Source organism: Aotus nancymaae, unplaced genomic scaffold (genome assembly GCF_030222135.1).
Source record: "Aotus nancymaae isolate 86718 unplaced genomic scaffold, 86718_ANA_hifiasm-v0.15.2.pri h1tg000025l, whole genome shotgun sequence".
Taxonomy (NCBI): Eukaryota; Metazoa; Chordata; class Mammalia; order Primates; family Aotidae; genus Aotus; species Aotus nancymaae.
Window position 1 is genome coordinate 17,519,673 of NW_026988438.1, and position 12,632 is coordinate 17,532,304.

The window sequence follows — 12,632 nt, forward strand, 5'->3', positions numbered from 1 at the left end:
GTTGCATGTTTTTTAACCTTTAGAGCCCTCCTGGGAGGTCCGGAGTCTTCTCACTATGAATATAAGACAGACTCTACTGCATCCCCACAACATGTCCCTCCTGTACTTTGCTTCCTACAGTTTTCAAATCTAAGATAATCCGTGACTCAGGAGAACAGTCAGGATCATGTGCAAAGATTAAAAAATCAGCAGAAAATTTCTCCAGAGTTAGCAGCAGCTCCATCTCATTCCCAGTATAAAAAATCAAAAATGTAGATGATGTAAATCAATATGTGGCATCTGTATTGAAAGAAAACTATAAAACTTGGTTGAGAGACATAAAAGACTTACCTAGATGTAGAGAATATTTGAATATTAGAAAGATATTAAATATTCCATTTTCCTGAACAAGATTGAATAGTTAGTTGTAAGGATATAAAATCTTTCCAGATTAATTTATATGTTTATGCAACTCCAGTCAGAATTCCAGTGGGATTTTCTGAAATGCATTTGGAAGAGTTAAACTGGTAAAAATAGCCAAGAATTTTTTGTTAAAAAAAAAAGTTATGAAGAGAAACTCCTGCTACCAAGCACTAAAAGAAATTATGCAACTACAATAATAAAAACAATGTGGTACCAGCAGAAGTGACAGTCATTAACAGAACAGAATAGAGAATGAGACTTGAAACCATAATTTAGGAAGTGATGCAATTTATCATAAATCACAAATCTGGGAGAACAGAATGGCATATGCAACAAATGAGAAAGGGTAATTGGTCAATTTCGTGGGGGTAAAATGGTAACTTGATTAGATTCTCACTATTCCTTACCACAGAACAAATGACAAATGGCTTAAAGAGTTAAATATTAAAAGTGAAACCATAAAAGAATAAAGAAACTATAAGAAGTATTTGTAACCATATAATGGAGATAGATTTTCAAAGCATTAAAAAGTCACAAACAAAAATACTAATATATTTGACTATATAAAAATTGAAAACTTTTATTCATCAGAAAATAAAAACATTGCCAAGTTAAAAAGCATGTGATAATCTTGGAGAAAATGAATCAATGTGACAAAGATGTAGCATCCTTAATGAATAAAAGAGCTCTTAACTGAAGCCACTGGCACATCACACTGTAGCTACACTACATTCCTATCACACTCTGTACATGTCACAGTGCTAAATCGTTACATAAACATAATACAGTTCAGATGACACAAGACAGTGAAAGAAATTCAGATCTTATTCTCCATTCATATATTCTTTGTCCAAAGGCAGTTTAAAGAAACTACACAATATTCTATAAATACTTCAGAACAGTTTGTCCACATTGACACTTCCATTTCCTAAAACAAAACCCTCGCTGGCCCACAGAGAGAGAAAAAAAAGGCTAGCTTTGTTAACCAGCTCTATTTCAACAAGTACATCCACATGGTAAGAACTTCCTCTGATGAGTCATCCACAGTTGTCAAACACCAATTCCTTTGTTTGACCCATGCAGAAATCAGGTCTGTGGAAGCACAGCTCGAGAGTCTGAATCATTTAATTGTGTTTTATTCATATCTGAATTTGCATCTGTCACAAACCCAATGTGTCCACCATGAAAAATTGCATCCTTCAAATATTACTGAACAGAAAACCCTATTCAAATAGGTCTGTTCTGTCTAGATTGTCTGTGAAATTTCTGAGGAATGTTGTGGACTCTGTTTCCTGTACCAAATTGTGGAGTTATCACACATCATTGGATTCTACCCAAAGTGTGCTGGATAGGCATATTATATTCAGACAGGATACCAGTTGTCCTTACCATTCATAAAGGAAAAAGAAAAGATTACCCTTGCTCCTGTCATAAGATACAAACTAAGAGATAGGTGAAAATGTATGTACCCATAATTTTTCTTAATGTGTCCTTGATTCTTTTCTTCACCAAGGTTTGGGTTTTATTCAGTCATCGCTTTGTTATGCACTTCCTTGTCACACTGTATCTGTTCAAAACTAAGGACTGTAGTCAGGACTCGGTTCTTCCATTTGAAAAAAAAAAATAAAAGACCTTTAGAGATACCATCATATCCATTTGTATATAAAAAGAGATAAGAATGGAAGCGATGCTGTGTAATTTATTTTCATCTATTCACTCTTCTCTATATTCCAAATTTTCTACAATGCATATGTATTTTATGATCAGCAAAATCTGTTACTTTTGAAATTCTTTTATTTTTAATTTTTGTAAGTACATAGTAGATATGTATTTATGGGGTACATGAGTTGTTTTGATACAGGCATGCAATAATTTGTTATTTTTAACAGTATCCGTGATGTATCGTTCAAAATACAAATTCAGTAAATAAGCTTTTTGAAAAAATTAAGCTTGCGGTTGGACCAGTAAAATTTTATCCTGACAAAATAAATGCTAGCTTTTGTTGATTAATCACCACACTAAACTCTCAATACTAGAGACTGGTAGACAACATCACTGACATTCAAGGGCCAGAGCCCTTCCTTATATATTGAGCAGATTATAATTTTTTAAAGGAAAAAATGAGAAAATCAGTCTTTCAGTGTTTGGACTATTTTTAACCAATGATTGAATCCAATTTGAGAATATTTTTAGATCATTTGTAATACTCTATGACTGATACTTTTGGTTCCATTTTGAGCAAAGCTTTTTTTTTTTTTTTTAAAGAAACCACTTCAGCCAACAGACACTTCCATTTCAGAAAATGTCTAGTGATTATTTTCCCCCAAAGGCAACATTAAAACCTTCAGCCACAGAAAGATGTCATTTTGCTGACATCCGGCTGATGTCAATATTCGAGTTTTTGCAAGAGAAGGATGTGAGCATAGAGGTGATGATGATTATATACCCAAAGACACACCCACAACAGAGCCCTTAAGACTCCCTTTGGCAAAAAATGTTGTGTTGAAGACAAAACCAGTGGATTCAGAGGTTAAAAGTAAGAAGTGGTTTTGAGAGCCACATTTTGGTTGCTGTAATGTATGTAGTATTTACTGTTGAAATGTCTCTGTTAGACAGACTTACTTTTGTATTTTCTAATTTTTATTCCTTGTGTCAGTATTGCTTTGAAGTCAGCCTATCATGAGAGAAAACGTGAGTCACTTAGCTAGTTCGTTTTCAGAGGTGTGTGTTGCTGATTAATCTAGCACTCTCTTCTGCTACACCTACATAGCACTTCAGAATCATTCTTAACCCAGCTTACAGCCTATTACTACCAACCAATCAGATTGGATGAAATCTCCTTGTCATTCTATATGTGTAGATAGCTCCACCCCAGTGACCCCTCCCAGTTGTGGTTGCCTCCTTAGATCCAGCACTTCCTGCAGACTATTAATTTAACCATGTGGACCAAACCATAGGCAATGCTTTCCCTGCAAAAGAGGCAAGATGCATATAGTTTTACAAGGTCATTTACTGAGAGAGAGAAGTAACCTATTGAACTCTGGTATGAGGAGGGGACTCCCCTTGGTCTAGTTCCTTATTACAAAGTAGCAGGGAATTATTAGGAAAAAAAGAGAATAAAACCTGTCTGTCTGGACCACTTTCGTTCTGATTTTTTTGAGGTATGCTCATTTGATTTTTTTAAACAGCCTGCCCCCTGAAATAACAAAGAACTTATTTTTTTTTAATTCTGTCTTCTACAGCCTCTTGTTCTGAGTCTCCGGGATAGGGTAACCAACCATCCCAGTTTGCCTGGGACAGAGAGGTTTCCCAGGACACAGCATTTTCAGTACTGAAACTACTACAATCTTGGGCAAACTGGGATCATTAGTTACCCCATTCCTGGGCTCTCTCCTACCCAAATGGCCAGGTATTGAAGCACAACAGTGCTAAGGTTCCCACTCATGAACAAATTCCCTGGTAAAGCTTTTCCTTCTCTCCCAGGAAGGCACAGTATAAAGCAAGACTAGGAGTTGTGAGACAGAATAAGTTTATTACCAGGTATGATGAGGTTCTGATCTGGTTGAGTGGTATGTCTGTTTCAGAGTTCTGCTGCAGAGTGAAGGCAATTGATAAGCCCTGAGTCCAGTTAATAATCAAAGCCTCATTAATTAATCAGTGGCACTTATTTTGCCAGGTGTCTCTGATCATCTCTAATCATCTATTCTATCTCCACACAACACTGTCATCCTTGCTCCAAATGACCTTCCAGCATATTGTCATTAAAGTTTTTCAATCCTAAGCCCAATTTAAACTATAGTGAGTATTATAGCTAGAATTTCCACAAAGGAGCAGGAGGGTTATCCAAGCTCTGTGGTTATATAAAGAGAGAGAAGACAATATTCCCCGGAGTGTTGAGCCTGCGATATCTGACTATTAAAGAAGCTCATGGTGACGGGGTGATTCCATGGAAGTACCATATCCTTGACTTGCCTCCAGTTTTTTAGTAATACTAATATAAAGGCTTTACCCTTGCAAATTATAGCTTCCTAAGTTTGACTCAGATTTATATTCCTGGTTCTAAAACTTTCAGTTGCAAAGTTCTTTAGTACTTGCTAGTCGCCTAACTTCAGGGTTAGAGTGAGAATTAAAATGCAACAATGTATTAGAAACCCAGCCCTTAGAAAACGCTAAATACATCACCGTTTCTTTCTCAGCCTTAAGAATGCCCCTGAACAGTGTGATTGGAGAGCAAGAGATAAGGGAGGCTTTGGAAAGGTAATTAATTAATTAATTAAAATTAAAAACATGTAATTTGGTAAGAAAAAACATCAAAAAGTATATAAAATGAAGAGTTGGCTCCTAGACACAGAAAGACAAATCACATTTGTTGCTGCTGTAGTGGACAAGAATGTGCCAGCCCAACTTTTTTATTTTAAAAGTATGCAAGGTATATTGTATTCAGTAATGTGAGGAAGGACGTGTTAGTGACTGTTTGTGTCCCCCCCAAAATTCTTACGTTGAAGCCTTAACCCCCAATGTGATGCTATTTGGAGATGGGGCTTCTGGGAGATTATTAGGGTTAAATGAGGTCATGAGGATGGGACTCCCATGATTGGATTAGTGCCATTCTAAGAAGAGACACTAGAGAGAATGTCCTCTCTCTAGCCACGTGAGTACATAGCAAGAAGGCAGGAACAAGCCAGCAAGAGGGATCTCACCAGAACCCTAAATTGTTGAGTTACGACACTGGCACGGTGATCTGAGGCTTTCCACCCTCCAGAACCACAAGAAAATAAATTTCTGTTGTTTAAGTCATCCAGTTTGCAGTGCTCTGTTATTGCAACCTGAGAAGACTAAGGCAGGAAGAGATGACACTGTGAGAACAGAAATGAAATTCTTTAAATATTTAAGAGAAATAATTTTTTTTTTGCAAATTGGAGATACTCATTCAATTTTTGTCAAAGTGATTAGAAATGACTTTTTCATCTCGATCACTTAATCTTATTTTAGTCATATGTAAAATGGACTCAGTAAATATATTAATTTATGAGTTTTGTAATGTTTCAGAAATCTGAAGTAGTTTGAGCTCTAGTTTAATTTTAATCATCAATTTTGAGTTGAAAAATGGTAAGGTTTGTCTCTCTGCTCTCCATCTCTTTTTTCTCTCCCTCTCTCTCTAAAGGAAGTTACTCATAATCCAGTAAATATGAGCCCTCTGTGGATAAATAAATTATTCACATCTGGTAACAAGGAAAAATTAATTCAGCTATTTATTTTTAAGGAAGTTACCAGACTCGTAGTCCCTCCTATGGACAGTGATGCCAGCACACTCTCTAACTTGTGTTAGAGACACGAGGCTTTCCTGTAAGTGGCACCTCCCTGCCTTGGCAGAGGGTTTTTCCTATCAGTCTCGGTCTCTGTGAGGGAACTTCGTCTCAGATCCTTCTTTCTGCTCCAGTCTTTCTGTCTCATTACTTGGGCTTTTAATTGTTTCCTTCTGTGCTCTTTCCCACCAGCCCTTCTCCCTTCTGGACCAGTTTCCTTCAAGTGCATCTGTCCCCTCCTCACCTTCCTTAATCCTATACTCTTAGTTTTACCTTTGCTACACGTTTTCTCAACACTTCTCTTTCTTTGTCTTCCAAGGAGCCCATCCCTAGCCTGCATACCTGGCTGAAGCAAGCACTGGAGGGCAAAGTTCCTATCCTGCTTGCCTCTTGCAGCTTCTATAAAGATTTTGGCAAGGTTTCGGATATAGGAGAATAATTGTCAGCCAGCCCCAGTTTTAAAATACACATTATTTGCAGGCAGACATTGTCTGGTGCCACAGACAGGTTGAAGCATAAACGGACACAACAATATAAATCTATATAAATCGGATTCAGAGTTGGCTCTTGGTGTGTATACATCTAATCATATATACATATCTCTGCAGATACACCTGCTTGCACTTGAATTACCCAGAAATGAACCAAGGAAGTGAATTTTGAAACAGGAGGAGCTGAAGTTGAAGGAATGAAGGGAGAGAAAGCCTTCTTGCAGGGAGGAGCAATAACCACTCAGCATGTATTAATTGAGTTCTAATTATGGCCAAACTGGGCAGTAAATTAAGTGCTCTGAATTCAGAATCAAGTAAGGGTTGGCCCTGTCCTCAGAGAACTTCCAGTTTGTGTGTAGAGACCAGAAGGCAAACGAGTAATAGAAGTGCATTAGTATTAAAGTAGGGAATGCAGAGGGGAGGTGAACGGATCATATACATGTAGTATATGGCAAAAGGCAATGTTGTTTCTTTTCTTTCTGATTTTAAAACTAACACTCACAAAATGCAATATAGAAAAGTAGAAAAATGCAGAAAACAAATCACTGGTCATCTCACCATCCAGAGTAAAGCATAAGATAATAGTTTCATACCAGGGCCTTTTTTTCCATGCATAGACATTTTTGGTCTATTATTTAACCCTAATCTGATAAGTCAGGTGTTTGGAAAGATTCGAATCATAACAATAGATTATCAAAACTTGTGGAGCACATGTCTCCAGACAAGTACTTGATTGAATATATGGTAAAATGTTTGTCACTATACGTTAATACCATGTGCTTGAGCCTTTCATATATGTAGGCCTAACAGTTTTCCTAGCAGTTTTTTTAAATTTATTATGGTGTGTGTGTGGATGGGTTCCAAATTCTTAGCAGTTTTTTTACTCTTCTCCTGAATCTGTAATGTTTTCTTGGAAATATAATTTCTTAACTACATTTTTAAACAGCTCTATCAAAATATAATTGATATACCACACAATTTACCAATATAAATAGTACAATTCAGTGTTTTTCAGTTTAGTGTATCCACAGAGTTGTGCCACTATCACCACAGTCCATTTTAGAACATTTTTATTTCCCCAAAAGGAAACACCATACCCATTAGCAGTCTGTATTAGTTAGCTTGGGCTGCTAACAAAATACCGTGAACTGGATTGGCTTATAAACAACAAAAAGTTCTTCCTCACAGTTCTGGAGGCTGGGAAGTCCAAGGTCAGAGCCAGTATCTGGTGAGGGTCCATTTCCTCATTCATTGATGATAATCATCTTCATATGGCAAAGGGGGCAAGGGAGCCTTCCAGGATCTCTGTTATAAGGGCACTAATCCCTTTCATGATACAATCACCTCCCAGAGGCCCCAGTTCCTAATGCCATCACCTTAATTATTAGGATTTCAACACAGGAAGTTTTCAGGGGCACAGACATTCGGTCTGTGTACAGTCGGTTCCTTCAAATTCCCTAGTCCTAGGCAACCACCAATCTACTTTCTGATCCCATAAATTTATATTGTCTATATAAATGGAATCATAATATAAGTGATCTTGTGTGACTGGCTTCTTTTACTGAGCATAATGGTTTCAAGGGTCATCCATGTTGTTTTCAGTACTTCATCCTTTTTATGGCTCAGTGATACTCCATTGTATCACTGTGTGTCTGTACCACATTCTGTTTATCCATTTATCAGTCAATGGACATTTGGATTGTTTCTACTTTTTGGCTGTTATGAATAATGCAGCTATGAACATTCATGTACAAGTTTTGATGTAGACCTGTATGTTAATTCTCTTGGGTGTATTATATATGTAAGTATGCCTAACTACCTTTTTTGCATATTATTCATTCTCAAATTTTAGTGAAATGTTTTATATAATTTTATTATAAAAGGAAAATATTTAAAACTAATTAGTTACATTCTAATCTCCTCTCCCCACCACCTCCATCTGTGTCATTCTCCCTGACTTTACTAATAACATAATACAAACTTAAAATCATGCTTCTCCTTTCAAGTCATGTTCAGACTTCCATCAAGTTCTGATCATCTTTTAAATGTCTTTGAATCCCAAGCCATTTCCTTGGCCCACCTAGTTTAGGCCCTTGTCATCTCACTGGTACATGGACTTCCCAGTTGACCTCCTTGGCTTGGTTCCATCCCCTCTTATTGACTCAGTAAAGCCCTGCCAAATTAATCCTTCTAAAACACTTCTTCTATATTGCTGTTCATTGAAATCAGACAGATCAGCTTAGCCACTTACTCATCTGTGTTCCTTAGATGTTACTTTACTTCTCATCTGTAAAAGGAGGTTAATCAAACCACCTCCTAACATTCTATTAAGATGAAATGTTTACTGAGACTTCTGTCTCCCATTAGTAAAATGAGGTAAACTTCTATTCATTGATTCTGCATTTGTATATCTTGTCTCCTGTTATTAATGTATAAATACATATTATATGTATATGACTATTATATTATAAGTATATGCTTTTCAATATAATTTATATTTTCTATATATATGTATTTCTTAGTAACTCCCAGCACCAGTTACAGCCATATATGCTTAGTGGGTGATCATTCAATTAGTGTTTACTAAGCAGATCAGTTAATTGATTTTGTTTAATCCAGTTATTTGAATAGGTAGTAACTGTAAGGTGATAAGTTAACAATTTTAACTTAACTGGTAACAACTCTTGAATGGAATGTGGGAATGAGTATAAAATAATATATATTCCCCAGTAATATATTTTTGAAAGATCACTTTATGAACATAGAAAATTCTTCTACTAATCAAGAAAAATAGCAAAGCATAGCTGCAGGTCACAAAGGTGTTCTATAGGTTAACACTTGACTTCCTTATCTTTTTTTTTTTGAGACGGAGTTTCTCTCTTGTTGCCCAGGCTGGAGTGCAATGGCGCGATCTCGGCTCACCGCAACCTCCGCCTCCTGGGTTCAAGCAATTCTCCTGCCTCAGCCTCCTGAGCAGCTGGGATTACAGGCGCGCGCCACCATGCCCAGCTAATTTTTTGTATTTTTAGTAGAGACGGGGTTTCACCATGTTGACCAGGATGGTCTCGATCTCTTGACCTTGTGATCCACCCGCCTCAGCCTCCCAAAGTGCTGGGATTACAGGCGTGAGCCACCGCGCCCGGCTGACTTCCTTGTCTTTTGAGTACAATGAAAGTATTGTAACTAACTGAAATCTTTCATCCCCCATTATGCATGAATCATTTCCTTTCTATAACAGACATATCAGTATACACTTTTCATCTGTTAAAAAACATACCCAACTTCTAAATGCTGTTTGCCACTGTTACTGAGATTACAAATGCTATGTATGTGTTTTTGAGTTGTTTGTTTAAAAAGGCATATAATCTGTAACTTAATCCCGTGATAATTTGACCTGAGAAAATTTATCTCACTGATAGATTTTAATACTTCTTGTTGTTGTTGTTGTTTGCAAAACTGCATACAGGAAGTGATATTGCCAATTCAGAATTAATTAATCCTTAAAAATTTGGCATTCACTTTTTAGAAAATTCTTTTCTTGATAAAGTTGTAAGAGCTGTAACATGTAAGCAATATATAGTCACCCCACAGGAAAGACTGTTAGACTTTAATGTGACTTGGACCTCACCACATGGTGGTAAATGGTCCCCTCCTTTCTAATTCACCATGTGAAATACTTTATGTGATTATCTGTATATAATATTAGCCAGGAAGAAGAGAGATTGTGTGTGTGTGTGTGTGTGTGTGTGTGTATGTAGTTACCACTTAATTGTAACTGTGCTGTAAGCTGGGCGTTCTAGTAGACGAGATATATTCATAACCTCACTTAGTTGATCCTATGAAGTAAGTATCATTATTTCCATTTTACAAATGAAGCACCTACGTCAAAGAAATAAAGAGACTTTCCTAAGATCATATAGGAAGAAACAGCTAAGTAGAGATTCACTCCCAGGACAGTCCATCGCCAAATAGTCCCTTTCCCCACTAAAAAAATCTTGAAAAATCAACATGTCACTGTACAAGTGTAACTAAAAAGGGATAAAAGGAGAGGGGAATATTGTGCCCTTAATTAAGTCATGTAACATCTACAGTACTCAGTTTCCTCATCTGAAAGTAGGGTTGATTATACTGCTACATTTCTCCTGGAATTTTTGTGAGAATTAAGTGAGATTATATTTGGGGTACTTGGCACTAGGCCAGATACAACATTCATGCTCAATAAATTACAGTTATTTAGATTCCATTTTTTGCCTTTTTTTGGAACTTTTGGAAAAAAACTTAGACTTCTCACCTTGTCATCTTTTAAGACCCATCCAGAGGTCTTTTAGAACCCAACTTTGTGATTTTTATGAATTTGGCTGCATTACTGATGTGCAAGTGGCTTATATTAATTTTATAAGACTGCCACAACAAAATGCCAGACTGGCTTGCTTAAACAACAAAGCTTATTTTCTCATAGTTCTAGAGGATGGAAGTCCAAGATGAAGGTATCAGCAGGTTTGGTTTCTTCTGACGGCTCTCTTTTAGGCTTGCCTTCTCATGGTTCTCACATGTTCATTTCTCTGTGTGTATGTGCACCCCTGATATCTCTTTGTGTCCAAATAGCCTCTTCTTCTTCTTCTTTTTTTTTTTTTTTAAGTCAGAGTCTCACTCTGTCGCCAGGCACCATGCTGGAGTACAGTGGTGCAATCTTGGCTCACTGCAACCTCCACCTCCTGGGTTCAAGCAATTCTCCTGCCTCAGCCTCCTGGGTAGTTGGGACTACAGGTGCACACCACCACACCCAGCTAATTTTTTTGTATTTTTAGTAGAGACAGGGTTTCACCATGTTGACCAGGATGGTCTCGATCTCTTAACCTCGTAATCAATAAATAGCCTCTTCTTACAAGGAAAACAGTTAGATTGGATTAGGGCCCATCCTGTCTTATTTTAATTTAATTACTTATTTAAAGATTCTATCTCCAAATACAGTTAAATTCAGAGATCCTGGGAGTTGGACTTCAACATGAATTTGGAGGGAAATAATTTACCCCATCACTTTGCCATAAGTAAATTCTTTTCCACTGCATTTGGAAATAATTATTTTCAAGCATAGTAACATCAATAGAAGGTATGGTTGACAAATGTGAGGGTGTGTTCTAACCACTGAAATGCTGTGACTGCAGGATTCTCCATAGATGACCATATATAGTGAGTTCATTTATTATGCACAGAAAATATTTAAGAGGTCAAGGCTCTATAAATTGATATATAATATAAAAAGAAATACGATACCTAATAATGGGCTACAAATATTTTTAATATATTAATGTTGAAAAATTACCTGTTTATGGCATTTGTTGAGGAAGGAGTTAGGGAACATTTACTTGTGTACCATAGGTATATGCAAAATCAAATAAAATATTTAGTAACTGTGCGTCTGTCAGAGTAAAGCTCTATGGCAGGGATTTATAGGGAAACCTAGAGAAGTCTCTCCTCACGGGGCTACTTGATCTTCTTGGGGAAATGCCAGAAATGTCACAAAATGACCTTTTTTAATTGCCGGTTAAACGCTAAATGTAGACAAGGAAGGCTGTGTGTTCAAAGCGGGCACAATTGCCCCTAAAGCCCAGAGTTAAGATTTAGAACTTGTAATGGTTAGCTGCCATAATATTGGGAGGAAGGAAAGTGGTATAATTAGAAAAATAGACCCAGAGGTAGTTCACCACAACATTGAGGACAAATGGAAGGAGAGAGACCCACAAGGAAGTACTCTGATAGCAGAGTAGTATGGAAAGAGTACTCTGAGAAGTTTCAAAGAATCCCACCTATTCGTGGTTCGAGAATAGAACAGTGGTATGTTCCACCCTATCACAAAGTTAAGCAGATCTTTGAAACCTGGAACTGAATTTTACAGTAGCACTGTTGTTACAATGACTGCAAGTAGAATACCCATGATTGTAAAACAGAATCATGTACCACCAGGTATTCATGAAAGATCCTTAACCATAAGTGAAATGCAGGGAAAACCTTCACTTACCAAAGGAAAAATGTCTCCATTTTTCACTTCTTCCTAACCCATAAAGAATATTTTGCTTCCTGTTAAACAATCATAATGGCAAATATGATTAAAATGTAATCTGAGAACATTTCTTGTTTAAAATGTGTCTTTATTCTTTTAGGCCTCTTTTTCGTGGAAGTTCAGATGTCGATCAACTAGGAAAAATCTTGGAGTAAGTAATGACTATAATTTTACATCAGTGTCCGTAGCATTAAAACATTCACAGTGGCTTTCCCTGACGTTCATATCATATGTTTATCTCTTGTCTTTCTTACTTCAAGCAGCTGCTGCAGACAGCGTTACTATTTGTGTGGTGAGTGGAGACATGGTAGAAACGCTGTTTTATGCAGAGCCCTAACTGCTCTGCTCTGCTAGCTTGTATGTTGCTTGTGT

The 12,632-nt window shown here is 36.9% G+C and overlaps 1 protein-coding gene across 5 annotated transcripts in view; it reads left to right on the forward strand.

Moving 5' to 3' along the window:
- CDK6 (cyclin dependent kinase 6) overlaps window positions 1-12,632 on the forward strand; it is a 239,880-nt gene that overhangs the window by 207,536 nt on the left and 19,712 nt on the right. For all 5 annotated transcript variants that reach the window (XR_010344042.1, XR_010344043.1, XM_012450814.2 and 2 more), the window contains one exon: window positions 12,361-12,411. Coding sequence is in view for 3 of the 5 variants with exons in the window: in XM_012450814.2 (XP_012306237.1) it covers window positions 12,361-12,411 (51 nt within the window). In the remaining 2 variants the exon portion in view is untranslated. The remainder of the gene's footprint in view (window positions 1-12,360; window positions 12,412-12,632) is intronic.